Source organism: Pseudopodoces humilis, chromosome 8 (genome assembly GCF_049639895.1).
Source record: "Pseudopodoces humilis isolate 2021_Gansu_Grassland_sample_001 chromosome 8, ASM4963989v1, whole genome shotgun sequence".
In the NCBI taxonomy this organism is placed as follows: domain Eukaryota; kingdom Metazoa; phylum Chordata; class Aves; order Passeriformes; family Paridae; genus Pseudopodoces; species Pseudopodoces humilis.
The window spans coordinates 18,795,571-18,813,833 of NC_142207.1; the positions used below are offsets into that span (position 1 = coordinate 18,795,571).

At 35.2% G+C, this 18,263-nt stretch overlaps 1 protein-coding gene across 4 annotated transcripts in view; it reads right to left on the minus strand.

The window, feature by feature from the left end:
• The window catches only part of STK39 (serine/threonine kinase 39), an 85,860-nt gene that overhangs the window by 6,155 nt on the left and 61,442 nt on the right, over positions 1–18,263 (minus strand). For all 4 annotated transcript variants that reach the window (XM_088058816.1, XM_014249236.2, XM_088058815.1 and 1 more), the window contains exons 14-15: positions 16,423–16,475; positions 14,496–14,564 (exon numbers count right to left, since the gene is read on the minus strand). In XM_088058816.1, the coding sequence (XP_087914942.1) occupies positions 14,496–14,564; positions 16,423–16,475 (122 nt within the window). The remainder of the gene's footprint in view (positions 1–14,495; positions 14,565–16,422; positions 16,476–18,263) is intronic.

Below are 18,263 nucleotides of genomic sequence, written 5' to 3' on the forward strand. Positions count from 1 at the left end.
TTTGACTGGATGAACAGAGCTTAAGTGTCCAGAAAAGGAAGCTGTATGCTGTAACAAAAATAGCAAGAAGGAAACAATTTACTCTTTGAAAACAGAGGAGAATGCAGGAAATTAATAAACACTTTTTCTATCAAAATACCTGAGCTACATTTTTAATTGGTCTGTTTTAACGATATTGCTACATTAATCTTGACCAAAAAATAACTCAATGTGTGCTTTCAGCTTTGTATGTTTACTAAACTGGCTGCCCAGCTTTACACAGTCACAGATCCTGAACTAAATCAGACAAATCATTAAGGGTCTTTGTTCAAGACTGATGTATGAGCACAAATGTCATCAACAGGATATGAGCATGAGATAAATATTTCACACCTGGCAGAGCTGTTTAAACAAGATCATATAAAGGAAATGAACAGGTATTAAGTAGCAGACATTTCTTAGTAAACTGTCTAGGTAAGTACCATAAAACAGAGGAGCAAGAAAGTAGATGCTGCCCATAAATAACTCCACATAATTCATATGGTGGAAGATACACACCAAACATTTGCACATTCCATGTCCTACTGCTACCAAGCTAGATTTCTGCTTCCTCCATCTTCTAACATTGTGATGACAACACTTTCACTCCCACTGTGCCTGATCATTAATAATATCATTCTGTAATAACAGAAATTCACCTCACAGGGGAAGTACGGTGTCTAGTGAATTTAGAGAAGTACACAATTTGGCCAGTCTGCCACTGTTAAATGCAAATCAATTTTCTGTGGGTATCATTTTATTTATACAATTAAAATGGCATCAAAGATTGTTTATATACTTGTAATAAATTTAACTGTAGATGAAAGTGTGTTTGAAACTAAAAAAAAGTAAAAGCAAGCATAAGGAATATTTTCTAGAGAACACTTTTTGTAAAGGAAAGACTTAACCTTCACAGTTAAATGAACTCAACTACAAGCACGACAATAGGAAGTCTTTTCATTTTTAAAGCTTCATTATTCATAAACTTCTTTATTCTAGTAATTCTAAACAGTGTTAATTTTAGTTACGCAATTCACTTCCACAATCTTTAAGTTGATTTTATTGCAATACCTCCTACCTGATAAAATACATGCAAATACATATAATGCTTTTCATTACAATTAATATTTAGAATCTTAGGAACATTCAGCCTCATATCTCCTGAAGCCAGGAGAGAATAGCTTCAATTTTTCATGTCTTAAAAATTTATAAAATACGATCATGCACTCAAGGGCAGCTCTAGTTTATCCAAATCTCTGTAAAGCACATCTTAAAAACAAAACAAAAATAACAAAAAAACAATAAAAAAACTCCACCTAGAATGAAGATGAATGATTCACCTTCATTGAAATGAAGACAGTGCTACAAAAGCAGATAGGCATTGTGTCCTAAATCCAAAGATCTCTAACTTCACCTAAATAAAATGTTAGAAAAATAAGAGCTTCAAGCGCATGCATGTCTTTAGGAGGGGCAGCCTTTCATTTAATGTTGATCAGCTGTGGAATAGCTAAGGTAAGTCAGCATGCTGCTGGGCTATTCCCCCGGGAGCAAAACCTTCCAGCTGCCCTTAGGCAGTTACTGGCAAAGGTATTATTACTGCATTTGCAAACAGCAGCCACAATCAGCAAGTGTTTTAATGAACTAGCACACAGTCGGGTAAGCAGCATCAAGGATGTCACAGGTAGTAACAAAGTCTTTAAAAACTCTAACCCTTCCTGCTGCTGATTGATTCTTTATCAGGGAACAGATTAAAAAATTCCAAGTAAAAATATCAAAATTAGATTTTCAATATACGTAAATAGTTGATGTTAATTACTTTGTTATAGTTGTTTTTACTTAAACACTGTATCAGAAATGAGTGGTATTTTAGATGGTTATCGTACCTAAAGAAAGCTGAGAACAGTGTTCAGTAAAAGGCTCCAGGGACACAGTTTTATTTATTCACTTGTCTTTACTTTTAATATGAACTGAAGTCAGAAACTTTTACATATTAATTACATGTTATTTTTGTTTTTCTGATGAACCATAACCAGAGTAGGACATATTTAATCGAATAGACAATTAGGAGGATTTGAGGGAGAAATGTCATGTATTTTCAGGCTATGCTTGAAAATGAGAAAGCATACCTATAAAGAGTCCATAATTTTAGAATACAAGTTTACATTTAGAATAGTCATACCTGCAGTTTCCTACGGAGAGATCTTTTCAATTTTAATTGTAAATATTCAGCATTTTCAAGCACAACTAGTATTTCACCTCTGACTTTAGTACTGTGTTTTACATTTTCTGGCCTTAACAGAGAGGCAATAGAAATCATTTAGCGAAAATAATGTCATTAATCACAGTCAATCAATCCACTGCAAATGCAAATCCTCCCAAAAGCCTACTCTTTCTGCAATATCTGAAAGCATATGTAATTATCATCAACTAAGAGCCAAGTATTTGCACATACTTCCCTAGCAAAACTGTATCATCTTGCTGGTATCTTTTACATTTTTCTAACTCCTTGCTTTTGTTTTGCTAGGTCTTGCCCTTATTTACACCACAAGGGCAAAAATTAGAGGCAACTGTCTGAATCTGGATACCTAAAGTCAGTATTTCAGGAAACTCTAAAATAGAGTTCATTAGCTTTAGGGATGAGACAATCATTACTCTTTTCAACTTAATGCAAGCCAAACCTTCTAGGACCTCAGTAAATACATAGCTTTGGATGTGTTCCTCTGTACCTAAAATGTTTAAGATCTGGGTTCAAGTGGTAACTGAAATCCTCTGGAGCCTGATGAAGTCAGCTAAGAAGAACATAACCCATAAACTGCAGGTGTCCATGGTGTAACTTTTCTCTAAAAAATCCTTTTCTGTTTCTCTGTTTCTGCTACATCTCTTCTGTATTTTTCTTTTTATTCTTTGATTTCTCAGCCTCCTTTGGACTGAATTCTTTTGTGATCCTCCCTTGTGGGGAGCCCTGCTTATCTCAGTTCTTATGATTGGAAGAAAACTCTCGAGCTCATTAGAATCCTTTTTCTCGTGTTTATTAACAGGTGATCACAAAACTTAACAGGTCTCTCCAGGCTGGTTACACAAGGTTAATCTTTGAAATCTGGTACATTTCTTTCTTCTGATGGTACAGACAAGGCCTTGTGGCACACTTCGTGTCTGATGGACAAAAAGGCCCCGAAATACGCAGTTCTTTTATCTTTACACCTATTTTTACCCAATTAACAATAGACATGTATATTATTTTTCTTAATGACCCAATGACCCATCACCTCTGTGATGCACTGTGGCATTCTCTATCCAATTACTTACTATTACTATTACTATTACTTACTATTAAAAACCTCTAGGAGAAGAACATGAAGAAGAAAGAAGAAGGGACAAGGGACAACACCCTAAATCCTCCATCTTGTCTCCTATTCTCTAAACTAAGTTTTTCACCCAGTGATTTAAAAAAACTTTCTAATCTACACACTTACACTTTTAGCTTTTTCTATATAACTTTAACATTTGTTTTCATGTATCACCATGAAAACATGCTCATGAATTTCATATTATATGAAATTCAGTGTTTTTCTGGATCTTATAACTAAATATCAGAAACAAGGGCACACACTCTCTATTCCAGACTCCAACACATGGCATCCCTAGTTTAGGTAACTTCCACTGGAAACAAAGCCTGCAGCAGAGGCAGTAGGAGCCATCCAAGCAGGTGAAATTCCTTCCTGAATGCCTGCAGTCCCAGTTATTTCTCCAGAGGGTTTGGGGATCCCATACAGTGAAGACATCCTCAGAATTAGAAATACAACATACTCTACAGCTGAATACTCATCCTACTTTAAATGCAATTAAACTAAGCTATCATTTGCAGCAGCTGACTTACTACTTCTAAAATTATATTTCTAAAAATTTAGGACTATTACTAAACCTACACTGTTTGGACCACTCGGTATGCAAATTTCTACCAAGGCACCAAAGAAATTAATGCCAGGCATACACACATGACAGTAAAGAATGCTTTCACATACAAGCAGTTGTTGTTACTGTCCAGCCCTATTCAGAATTACTGGTCACTTCAGGCAAGTAAAAAAACACAATTATTTTTAAGCGGAACTATTAAGCTGTATTGATGAAAATCTCCCCCAGCTAGTGGATTTAGGGTCTTTTCATTCAGGAAAATTATTTACTAGGCCAAGGCTCATTAACCCTCCTAGTACAGTTCACATGCTAAGTTCTAATTTGGCTTAAATACAACAAATGAGACTAAAATTTCTAAATTAAACCAATCACATCTGCAAACAATAATAAGGAAAATAACCATCGCATTCTCACCACCTTTCCCCACCCCACAGTCCCAACAGTTCTTGTACTGCAAGTTGGTGAACAAAGTCAATTTAATACAGTAACACTCCCCCTAAAGTGAAAAGGAGTTTCACACTAGGACTTTCTAGAGAGGCAGGAGTTTATTCTCCACTGATACTTAATTTATTTGGAAAAGTTAAGAGTACTGTAAAATATACGTCTCTTTACACCTTACCTCTAAGTTAAGCATACTGCAGTTGCTATTGACAAAGCCATTTCTCTTTGAAATACTCTGAAGACATGCTTTGGATATTGTACTTGTGGAATTCATAGATAAGCTTGCCCACAAGCAGCATTAATTGATAATTAAAATCCTGTTGGGAATTCACTGTTTCTACAAGACCTGAATATTCTGTACTCAACTTTATTTTGCAGTGTTTTCTCAATATGTTATGGCCATGCACCTATAAAAGTCAGAAGAAGAAACATGAACAAGAAAAAATTAAGCGGTGATGGAAAAATCTTTGTCAGCAGCAGTAACCTCAGGTAAAGAGAGTATACTTCAAATCATGCCTTGGAGCAAAAGCTCTCTTCAAACATTAGCAGCAGTTAGGACAAGAGGCTTTTTGTTGTTTACAACAATAAATGAGGTGCTGTTCGCTTTCTTCAGAAGGCTTCTGAAGGACATGTAATCAACCTACACACCACAAATCATTCCAGGTTCTTTTGCAGGTTTTGCTCAGTGACAAATGGTTGTGCCACCCTGACAAAATAAGTGTCTGCACTTGCAGAACATGCAATACGAAAGAAGGTCAAACCCAGCATATAAATATACACAACACAGGCTGCTAATTGCAGAGGGAATAAATGAAAAGCCCCACATAACTAGAGGCTTTTGGTATGTATATAATACAGATGACTTACACTTTGATATATTAAAGTTTGGGCCAATATGTTACAGTTTTTAACTTGTTTTGGTTTTTTTTACAGTTTTATTGAGTGATTGACATGAGGTAACAGAACAAAAAAAAGGCCAACTTCAAGATCTTACAAATACAAGAGAATAACCATATTTTGGGCAGTCTCAAATAGCTGTTTTGCTCCTGTGATGTGACAAAGCTCTCTGGTTACTTAAAATTCTTAACACGGCATGAAATTTAACCCTAATGGCTTCTGAAGAGGGAAAACTTCTGGAAAAGTTAAAATTAATGAGACAGTAAATAAAGCTATATTAAATACAGTTAAACTATTTCCAGTACAATGCCCACCCAGCCAACTAAGCCAGAGCCATCTGGCATAAACACAGACACAAGCAGAATCTAAAGCTTCAGATGATATTTCTGGGGTGCTCTCAAAAGAATAATGATTCATTTGCTTTTCCATTTTTCAAAGAATGGATGGGCAACCTCGGAAATAGCTCATGAACTCAAGCTTAGGTTCAATAGTTTGCAAAGCTATTGCATATTGTAATCCTGAAATTCAGATATGAAGAAAGGGAAGTATTATTCAGGCACAAAATTACTGTCACCAAAAAAAAAAAGAGAAAAATTATAACCTTGGAGAAAATGAAAAATATTTTTAATAAGTTAAAAGTGAAATATTTTTTATGTAGTCTAAAACTCAGTCTATAAAAAATAGCTATCTTCAACTGCTCCCTACTTCATCAACAGTACGGCTGTTAGAGAAGACAAGCTGAAACCTCCACAGATTTATTGGCTTTCCTGCTGATTGTTTCAAATATTACCTCTTCCCCAACAGTAGGCAGTTATTTTACCATTTTCATCTGATACACAGAGCTCACCATAATTAACTGCCTTGGGAGTCTGCTGGTTTGAGGATTAATGCTGTGTTCTCCTGTATGGGTCTAGGATGCAGGGTGCCTGAGTAGCAGGGAATACTTTTCAGTGGAATTATCACTCCTAAAAATTCAGCTACTGGTAGGGTTTTCCTCCAAAGGGCTGAATTTATTATGCACGCTCTTGAGGCCGTTTCACATATTGCAAGAGGTTTATTGCAATCTATGCATTCATTTATATTTCATACTATACTGTGATTTTCATGCATTTTCAAGTTCAGAACGAAGTGAAAACTAAGTTTTAAAACCTAGCTAGTGCTGGATTATAGTATATTATGCAAACAATGGAAACAATCAGTGTTTAGAGCTTTTGGTTCCTCCAGATCTCTGTCTCTCTCATTATTATCTAAAAGCTCACCAACTGTCTGCCTTGAAAGATTAAAGGGCTCTTTGAAGAGAGATCAAAAAGGTCACTTAGGTGTAATGCGATTCCATTAGTTCAACCATTCAGGATGCTCCTGAAAAATTCCCTTCAGTTTATGTTGCTCAGTAGCAAGGGAAATACTAAAGCATTTCAAGATCTGTGGCAGCTAACCAGCAAGTGTTTATTGCTAAAGGATTGCAAGGACCTAGACATGATTCTTGTAAGTAAGAAATAAAGGAAAACAGAAAGATCAGCAGCAAACCTGGCTTCTCTTCTGAGGAAGCTATTGGACACTGATATGGCAGAAGCATTTAAAACATTTAGAAATTTATTATTTATGAAGAGGCTGTCACTAGGAATTTATCAAAGGGAGATAAAGGCTCACAAATTTGTCTGAATTCTCAAAGTGTGTTGCTGAGTCAGTAGATATAGATAAAACGCAGTGGAAACGATCTCCATTTCAACATTTGATACTGTGATAATTTCCAACAGCTCAATTTGCAGCCTCTAATCAGAAAACACAGATTAAAGAGGGCAGGTACAGGACAACAGAAAGCCAAAGAAAACAGTTGTGCTTTGAAAGGAACACCAAGACTGAAAATGGTCTCCTACAGCATCCCAGTGAACAGGGATCCCAGTGAACATTTTCCACCTGAACTTTCCACAATTTAAAGCAATTATTGACACCACTTGAGCTCTGTGGTTCATATGAGTTCTGAGCCCCAATACTGTGTTAATTCCTTATTCTATACAGACATTCTAGGTTTAGGCTGGTTCATGTCATTTTAGACATTAAGGACATTAACCAGCATTTGGCACCAGGCTATCTTGTTCCGAAAGAGAAAAATAATAAAAAGCGACTTCTTGGTTGGGACCAAAGCTTTAAAAACTAACCAATTACGCTAGATTATTCAAAGGAATGGCAGAGACATCAGGGTGGCATATTCCTGATTGACTTCTACCCACAAATAAAGACTTAACTATTTACCCATGCTCAAACTGAAAAAAAAAAAAAAATCTCAACGCATTTAAAAAATAATAGGAGACCTCAAATTTCTTCATATTAAGATTGATTAACATGGGGTATTGATATCCAGGGGTCGCAGGCAAAAACTGGAAAACTGAGGACTGGTAAATAAATATATAAGTTGTAATTTTTCTTTAGGTAACTGATGGAAAAATTCGCACCCAAGAGAAACAGTATATTTTATGAAACAGGAGTACTGTTTCCAAAGAGAAAGTGACATAGGTTAGTGCTAGAAATTTACCTGCATCAATTCCAATAACACATTATTAAGCTCCTGAATTGTCAATTACTTAGTATGGCTATCTGATCCCAAGGAAACATTTTAGATTCTACAGTCTCTGAAAAGGGGGGGGGGGGGGGGGGAAGAAAGGGAAAAGGCCATAACTGCATAACTGTGACAATTGGTTTTACTGATAAATTAAAATATTAATACAACTGGAAAATTGTACCTTTTCCCAGAAATTTATGAAAAAAAAGTTGGTTGATATTTCAAATTGATTTTTCTTCCCCCAGAGGATGTGAAAAATGCTTAGGGAAACCACTGCATGTTTAAAACAAACTAAAAGGATAAGTAAACAAAGTAAAAGGATATTCTACTTTCCTTATAAAAGGATAAATAGGATATACTGGGATAATTAAATACTTATCTATTTCAGACCTTGAGTCTTTATGCGCCGAATGGAGTAGATTATTTAGGAACGTGAGGGATGAGTATATACATATTTCATCACTTCCCCTTCATTTTGATGATCCTGAGCATTATAAACCTCAGTCTATTCTCAAATGAACATTTAAAATAAAAATTTAGACCTGCTGCCCAACCCTGCTAGTAGAGCTATTTAACAAGCTTGAGATATTACAGTAAATTGTTCTCTTAAATTCTCTATACAAAAGAATGAGAGTCCTAGGTTGAGAAAATCATTTCCCTGTGACTGAATGTAGAAATCAAGTGCTAGTTTTCAGAAACAGGTTTTGACAACAGTTTGATAATCATCAAGATACTGAAGACAGCTCCAACAAGTATCTTCATAATGCTGGATTAGATATGAAATATAGGTCTATTCAGAAATAAGGCAGGTCATATTCTTCTATGCATATTATTACTTGGCAATCTCCTTTCCCTATCAGATCTTCACAAGTCCTCCTGTTCCAGGTTCAGCTATGAATTATAGATAATGTTCTGACAAAACTATTAAGAAGATGAAATAGCAGCCAGGCTACTTCAATACCTTGTATCTGAAACTTGAAACAAGAAGAATATATTTAGAAAATACTCCCTGATGTGCTGGAGTTAGGTTCTGAAATAGAATACATCTAGTTTGAAGAGCCTCAATAAATCCTTATTTTGACATACCAACCTCTGGCAGAGAAGTGAATGCCAAGGAAATAAAGAACAGCAAGTAAATTACTATTGAAAACAGAAACATTACACACATTTGTTCTTGCAATTTCTGATTCAAATGCACAGTTGTTTGGTTTTTTTTTCTTAACTAGAAAGGAAAGTCCTTGAAACTTTGAATCAGATCTGTGGTATGGCAGAGAATTTATCTATTACTGTATCAGGCAAAACTCAAACTAATCCCACTAATAATCATATACACAGTTAAGTAGGAACCTGTGACTGCAGGTTGAAAAAAAGGAACTTTCTTTGAAGGCAGTTGCCAATTCTACCTTTTTTTTATCTTTAAAATAACTAAAAATTATTACTTACTTTATCATGCCTGTAAGACAGGCACATTCACTATGGCACATGAACACACATATGTACGTGTGAAGAATAATTTACACACTTAGAGAATTTCTTGTATCACATACTTATAGTTCTGCCATAGTTAGGTGATTAGTCATCTAACACAATTTTTTTCACCTTGAGCCTTTACATTTTCACCACACTGAAAATTCATCATGATGGGATTTTTTTCCATGAAACCTGCAAGCTTCACACAATACACTTCCTTCAGTGCACCTTTTACGTCCAACATAGGAAGTCTAAAATAACTTAGCTGCAATTAGACACAAAAATTCATTAGCTGCAGGTGCACCTCAAGCTTCCAGAACTCCCAGCAGTCTCATCATTATGAGTCACCCTTCAGTGCATTAGCTCTAAATGAGCCAGATGTGTTGAAATATTTAAGTCCTTACTTAAGCCCCCAGGGATTTTAGAAATATTCTTCTACTTGTAATGCATTTGCATATCTTGCTAAAGAGATGCTGAGGTACATACACATATGGAATACACATACATTTCTATAAAATGCCATAAAATACAGTCAGGTTTTCATTAAATCTATGTTTCTTTCTGGATAATATATTAAAAGTAAACACAAAGTATTTAGTCTATCTAGTTTAGCTGAAATTAACTGGTAAGAATCTATAAAGGTATTTTCTTATTAGTTCAAAGTTTATGGGTACACTGAGCTTTGGAATAAATAAAACTGTTTAATTTAACTAAAATTTCAATTTTTTCACCCTGTTTGAGCCATGAGAAAGAAAACAAAACTTGTAAAAAATTTTCTAAATATTACAAAAATCAGTGCCCCACAGAACATTACTGATATTAAATGACAAACTTAAGGTGCCTTCAAATGGTAGTGCTATTCCAGTTACCCACCCATACTGCTCTTTGAGCACAAAAATATATGCAGCATGTTTTCCACTCATGCAGTTCTATCTCATTTCCTAACTGCAGTAAGATGAGTTGGAATTACTTGAACAACAGTCATCACTTCATTCAGTTTCAAAGATGATTAACCTAACAAGACAAAGTAAAACTAGGTATAAGCAAATGCAGAGCAAAACCTAGGAAAGCAAAAGGACATTTACTGTGTAAGTCTATGGCTTTTCTAGGAATGTGGATTATCAGTGCCACCATAAGCCAAGTGTACTAACAAACTGGGCTGGTGCTTTTTCATCATTCCACATCAGTATGAAAGTACCATCAGCATCAGCAAACATCATACTGTAAGACAGTCAGCTGTTTCAATTTCAAATGCTTTAATACTGTGATTAATTGGTAACTATATTTTGTTGCTATACTATGTTAGATATATTTCTTCCTGATTAACAACCCTTGAAATAATGTTATTCTGGATTTGGTCAGATAAATATTCTCTGAACTCATGGCCAATAACCTATCCACAGCCATGCTGGGCTTTCTTTGTAAATTTAGATTCCAATTTAAGTTTTGTTTGCTTACCAGAGTAATTGTATCACACTAGTATGGCATCTATTGTACTCACACCTCTAAGAAAATATTCAAGATGTTGATGAAAAAGCTTGCTACTTTCAATGTATGACCACATTAAAAATTATGATCTCTTGGGTTTTCAGGTGTTTCTTCTAAACACATTAGGCCTATCAGCAGGAAGCTTTATTTTTTTTTTTAACTGACTAAAAGCTTTTCCTCTGGTTACTAAGCGGATATCTCCAACATCAAAGACTTTTCAGCAGTAGTTTATGTCACATGTATTTAAAAGTGAAGGTGTATCTTCCATGGCTCAACATATTCAGAGATACTTTTCTGACAAAAACATCTTTAAAAAGGTACATTCATATAGTAGAGGGCAATTGCATTTTTCTTGATGGTATGGACATCATGGCTTTTATTTAAGCAGTATTCAGGAAGGGAGGGAGATGGTGGTTATGTATAAAATGCAATTTAATAACTGTAAATACATCTCCAGGTTCTGAAATTTAAGCAAACGGTCCATAAAATTAACTATCATCTAAGGCTTCATTGTAATTTTGTGCACATTGTATATACCAGTGGAGTAGGACTGCAACTATGTGATTTTCAACAGAATTGACTTTGATATGATTTGAATTTTCTTTATGGTATCAAAAATTTAATATAACATTACAAACAAAAAAATATAATGAAACATTACCTAATGAACATTTACCAGCTAATATACATGTACTGCATACAGAGACACATTATCTCAAAAGGAATTTTGAAAATATTCCAGATCTGATTTAACATTGATATTTCAGTATTGCATAAAATACCTCATCAGCAAGATACCACTGGCTCCAAAGCTCACTCCCCTCTGCAAACACCAACTCTAGTCTGCTTTTAAACCAATTCTCAGTGATGATTTCCATTATGTAGGGACCTTCTGTGAAACAAAGCTAAAGGAAAATAAACCAGCCCATCAGAGCCAAAACCAAACACATAAGCTGAGATTTTTCCTTTTCTGCAGAACAAGTAGCTGAACTTAAGGTACATCACAAAGTCAATATTTCTGGGAAGGCTGTGTTAAGTGAAGCAAATCCAGCAAGACTCAAAAGGTGAAGCATATTAATGTTTAGAAGCAAATTCTGTAGAATTTAAGGTGTCAACTGTTAAATTCTATACACAAACGACTTCAGTTCACACATGCCATGGCCATACTTTCCACAACAGCTTTTGCTAACTCCTATTTAAATGTCCTTTCACAAGATCAGCCATTATGCCAATAAATTGTTGAATTCAATATAAAAACTGGTATTTTCACCTTCCTCTATTGTCCAAGTCTCTACATGTTTCAACATCCAAGAAAAGAATCTACAGGAACAACTTTCATTAAACTATCTCAGAATCTTGTTTTTATTCAGGGTTCAGGTTACAGAGGCTGAATTTCTGCCTGCTTCAGCTAAAAAATGAAAGGTAATTTATCACCTGCTTTCAATCTGGAAACTAATGGAACCAGTTCTTCTGGAGAAGACGGTTAACCAAGCTTTTCTATACTATTCCTTTCTTCCTAGATAGGAAGATTATAAATCTTTTAATTTTGAGTGAACAAGGTGCTAATGTAATTTTACACATAAAATTAGTTTTGTAAGCAGATTTACATTTTAAGCACCATCTGCTCTCTTATATGACCTCTGGCTTTAAATTGAAACACTTAAGATTGCACTGTTACAGTGAAATATTCTAACAAAGTGCAAATTTAAATTTTTACTTAATTAAAAGCAAAATCACATTTTGCAGAACTCTTCTTTCAGCAAAATATGAAATCTGAAGTAATTTTCTAGGAAGGTGACAATGTCCAAACATATTTGAAAACTTCACAGGTCAAGCAGACTCAAGATTACACAAATTCACTCAAGAATTTGTGCCTATGGAGCTTGAGTTAAATTACATCATAAAAACCCACCATATAAACTAAATAACGATTAATATAAACTAAATATAAATTACTGAAAATAAATAAATATAAGTTGATTCATTTCATTATACACAAATCTTATTTCCTTAGATTTTTTTAGTACCACAATAAAAGTTAAAACATGAAAATACAGAAGGAGCCATCGTAACCCTAAAAATCTAAGTCTGATGCAATTCAAAACATGGACTAAGATAGGAAGTAAACTTTTATCACTAACCAGACAGTGCCTCTAACCAAGCCTGCTAGGGAAAATGTTCTTTCATATAGAAATAGATATATGTGCTATCAAGGACCAAAGTGCTATCACTATGGGATGGGAATTTGTCACATGAGAGACATGTATTTTAATTTGCCTTTTCCCAATCATATCCCTTGCAAGATGGTAACAAATCCCATTCATGCTTCCATTTTCACAGAAGTATTGACACTTTGCATTGAAAGAGAACTCTGCAGCAAAGGGAAAATGAAGATGGGAAGATTTCTCACTGGGTCCCAGCAGGACTTGCACTGCAGCATCCCCAGCTGTGACTCAGAGTAACACCTGACTGCCCAGACAGGTGAGATAGCCAACAAATAACAATTCTTTTGTTAGTCAGTTAAAAAAAAAAATCTTTTTTTCTAAATGAGAATTCTACCAAAAATATTATCAGTAGTATGGTAATGACATTTTTCATACTGGATGTTAATATGACAACAAACCAAGGCCAAGCAACTCCTCTTTCCTGTGCCCTTAAAATAACCATGCAGTAGAAGTGACTTTAAGAGTGCCTACAGCTTGTACCATCTGCAAGCCTTCCTAAAATACTTTTTCTTTAGAAATAAAGGTAAAAGATCAGATAGGAATTTTAGTTCTTAGATCAGCTAAAATTAATCTGTATTCTGATCATCCAAAAGCAAAAAGTACAGGCTTCTCTCGGAAGGAGTTTAACTACAAATGTAATGAATGTATTTTAAATTATCTTCCAGGCAAGAAATGACTTTCTGAAGTTGTAAAACACTCTCGATACCACTGAGGAGTTTGGTAAGGAAATCTTAACCTATTGATAAGACTTTTTTTGACCACAACACAAAAATTGACTTGGTTTATTCCTCAATTCAGTTCTCCCTCATCTAGCATTTACTGTCACCCTCTGATTTTGGTGACTATACATCTGCTGGTCTTGAGCATCCAGAAGAAAGGAAGAAGATGCAGATAACTAAGCACTTCCAAATTAGTAATCTTTATAAGGTACTGAATTTCAAGTAAAAGAAAAAAAACAAAAACCATTACTAAGCATGGAATAGAAGAATAAAGAAGCATCTTTCAGCCACCAGAAAACACTTCAGATGATTTGGTTTTTTTTAATTATTACAGAAATAAGACCACTAGATGCAATTTCCATAGGTCCTGAACACTGTTTTGTTCTTCCTTCTATGAACCCAAACAGACTTACTAACTTCAGAGCTGCCAAAGCACACTCTGCAATATCCTACAGATAAATCATTTCATTGTTAAACAAAAAAAAATTAAGTTATCACAAAAATGCTCAGTCACATAAAATGTCAATAATCCTTCAGGTGAACTATATTATATCACCCTTCTCAAACCACTGAAGAGATCTGACTTCCAAAAGCAATCACTGGACTTGTATCAAAATTGCCTTGTTGATTGAACTATGCATACATGAAAGCAAAATTAGGACAAAGAAGATTTTCTGAAAACCAGCATCAGAGAAAACATTTTTTCACATCCATTTAACACAAACTTGTCACAAGAGCATAATTGCAAACAAAAATGTAATTTACCTATAACTACATCATGGCCATCAACCAGGCCTGCAGAGAACAGCTCCTGAGAAACGCCATCTGCTGTGTCTGTCCAAAAGGTGAAAGGAGTAAGTGTGAGAGCCCACAAAAACAACAAAAAGTATCAGTCATCCAATGCAATTTAACAAAAAATATATTTTAGTTCCAAAACACCCATGGAGACAGGATTGAATTCAAAATTATCTTTAATTAGGAGGAAAAATGATAATTATCTTATCAGCTTCTGCACAGCAAATTGCATAAAGTAATGACTTGATCCATTGCAAACCCCCTACAGACCTCTCCTGGCCACCAGCACTTCTCCTCTGTTATCTAATGACATCCTCATACACATTTTACAAGTTCAGTATCTTCCCAAGCAAGAAAATAAACAATGCTTTAGTGTGGTTTTCACTGTTTTCTTTATGCCCTCCATTGTTCTGCATATCTAGACAGACATGGTGAATAGGCTTTCTTGTTTGTTACAAGTGGGGTAAAGGACTTACATGAACAGTCATTATTTTGAGATCTAGGTTTTAAATAGCTTTTAAGTATTGTGACTTAGGAAATTCAAAGCTTTGGATGGATTTTCTATTAACAGCTGTACCTGAGTGGGTTATTTCCTAAGTCCCTGTGACTAGTACTTGCCCTGGATAAAGACATTTGAAGGCTTAGATGTAAGTAGGCAAGAACAGCAGGAACAAGCCTAAATTCCAGCTAAGTAATGTGGCCTTCAACTGTACTGTGGCCCCATCACCAACCCCCCTAATGGAGCTCATGCTTTGAGGCAGTTACACAAAGTTTTATCATTTCCTCAAGAAACACAGGTAAAAAGCAAGGTAGCTGAGCCTGCAGTTTCTGGAGATGAGAAGCACGGCTGCCTTCTGGCTGCCTCAGTGACTGACTATAGGAACAATCCTGGTCTGTCCTCTCATTTTTGTCCAAGCAGGAATTTTCAAATGGCTTAAGTAACTGCTTCCCAAGTAGTTCTTTTGGAAAACAGATGTTCTGTGCCCAGTTAAGTAACAGGCCTCTTTTGTTTTTGCTTATTGTCAAAATCAACCGGAAAAGAAGGTAGACAACACAGAATATACCCATGTACAGAACTACTGCACATGAAAGAAACTATGATTTACTGTGAAAGAGACTCCTCTTCCAATCTGGATTTATTTTTAGGTGAAAGCTCCTTGAAGGCTAATCTAAATAAAGTGAATACTGACTTCTAAGGAATATAAAATAGGTTCATAGTTCAAAGGGTTGCAGTTTAACGGGATGATACCTTCTTACTCAAAATATTAGCCTTCTGTGCATTTCATCCCAGTAATACTTGGTTTTCTTCAAACTAAGGCAACTGTACAAGTTCTTACAGCTCTGCCACTGGAAAGCCTACAGTTCTACATGTAACTGCAGCAGAGTTTAAAGTTTCAATACCAGAATTTCTTTCTGGTGATAATACCAAAGTTAGAGATACAGCTCAACTTTCAGCTGAAGATAGCACTTGAAAAATGGTGTGCGTTTTATACTCGTTAATAGACTTTCTTTTATTATAAAAGGGAAAGAAACTTAAAAATTATTACCATCACCACATACATTTTTATGGCTACTATATTCTATTTCCTACAATGTTTTCCAAATGTGAAAATGGAAATATTGCTAGGCAAGATCTTATATACCATATAGATCATTTCAATAAGATATGAAATTGATAAAAGTATCATGTGAATAAAGTCCTCCAATATATATATTATGCAACCTTGCCACTAGAATTTACATACATTTGCAATTCTTACTCCACTAAGGTTTAATATAAAGCTCTACACAGTAGGAAACATTCCAGAGAGGCAGTCTGCATTAACCATAAGCAGTAATCCATTTCTGAAATGCCTTTTTAAGCAGTAAGAGAATAATTCAGTTGCAGGAACCTTACCTCTGCCTGGAGTAAACTCAAACCGTATGTCATTAAGTTCTTTCCTGGAGTTCCTGAAAAAGTCAGTGCATACATTAAAATGTAATGAAGAACAGAACAACTATTCACTTCCTACACCCAAAGAATACCTCTGGCATTGACAACCACTATTTTGTTGCATGTATTTCCTTGAAAATACTGCTTTCCCAAAGCACCCAGACTGGAAAGACTCTGTTGCATTTTCATGGCTGTATTTTGGGAAAACTAGCAGAAAAATATGCTTAAGTTGAAAATGCATTCAGTAACATAAAGGATAAAGTCCTTTAAAATAAATTCCTCTGATATATATTTTCCTTTACATCTTCAAAAGACACTGCCATATTGACTCTAATTGTTCAATACTGTTTGAGTCAGATACCTTATCCTCCACAAACAGAAGATTCACTTGGACTTAAAAGCTCCCCATCTGAGATCACATTTATACAAAGATGTTTAAGAGACAAAGTATCCAGCAAATATTACATGCTGAAAAGTAGTAGTAATGCAGTATTTGTAAAAGTGTTTCAAAATGAGTAACTTCTTTCACTGACCATCCTTGTCTCAGCAGTGAGGTTCCACCTACACATAAAATGAGCAGTAAAATATTAAATCCCAAGGTTTACTGTCTTCCTGCTTGCCACAAAGAGTGTTTTAACCAGTTCAGTGTGTGACACAGTCATAAGGGAGTTAATATCAATGTTAAAGAATTCCTTTACAGCCTTATACTGTGCCCCAAACCCCCATTCCATACATGTTTACAGCTTCAGGTTTAGTTAATAATTTCTTCCATCAACAAAACATTAGCCTCTGCAAAAGAGACGTCCATCACGTTTTTGGAAATGACAAGTCAACTGAGCACAGGGAGGAACCTAATTGTTATAGCCCGGTCTTTTTCTAATGAATAGCTCAATCCACTTGAAATGCTAATAGCAACAGAATGTGTTTTGCAGTTCATTATTCTTCCCCTCAGCAAGGAAACTGTATGCAAGCTCATATTTCATACCAGGCCATGAAGTCGTGCTGTGGGAAAACTAAATCCAATAGGCAGGCATATTCAGCGGTGACATACAGCTATTATTGCTTGCTAAATACTTCTAAGAATATTACAGAGCCAAAACCAGCAACATGCAGAAACACAAAACCCAGAATGATTGGCAACACATACAACAAGAAGAAATCAAACCTTGAAAAATGAGTATGCCACATGCAGTGCTTAAAATGAAAAGTACTCCTTTACTGAATCAACTAAATGTTTCAAAGCTGAAGGAGTTTCAGGTTCCCAAAATTCTACTCTAAATAAAGAACTACAGGAGTTTAAGATCACTAACACAAAGCTGCAGGCAATGAAGCTAGCCAGGTACAGATTTACAAGGCTCATTTACTTCTGCTGTAGAAGTCTGCCGCTATTATATGGAATATTGCACTATTTTTATTCAACAGAGAGTTAGTGTGAACTCAGTTGTTCCCCCTTTTCTCTGTCTCCTAGAAAAACGTGGATGTCTTTCTGTTAAAACAAACAACACCAAAAAATGATAGAAAGCAAGCTATCAACTTATGACCCATCTCCAGGTTTCCTTTGGACAAAAAATTTCTTTCCAAAAAAAAGGAAAATGCACAGAATTTTAGAATTATTCTTAAATAAGAAATGTTCTGACTGAATGTGTGATGTAACTCAAATGCTCATTTCCTGCCAACACTTTGGAAGAAACAAATCAAACCAATAAAAACTTCCACACCTTTGCAGAGGTAAACCAAGAGTTAGGAACTAGGTGATCTTCGAGGTCCCTTGCAACCCAAACCATTCTGATTCTATGACCAAGAAA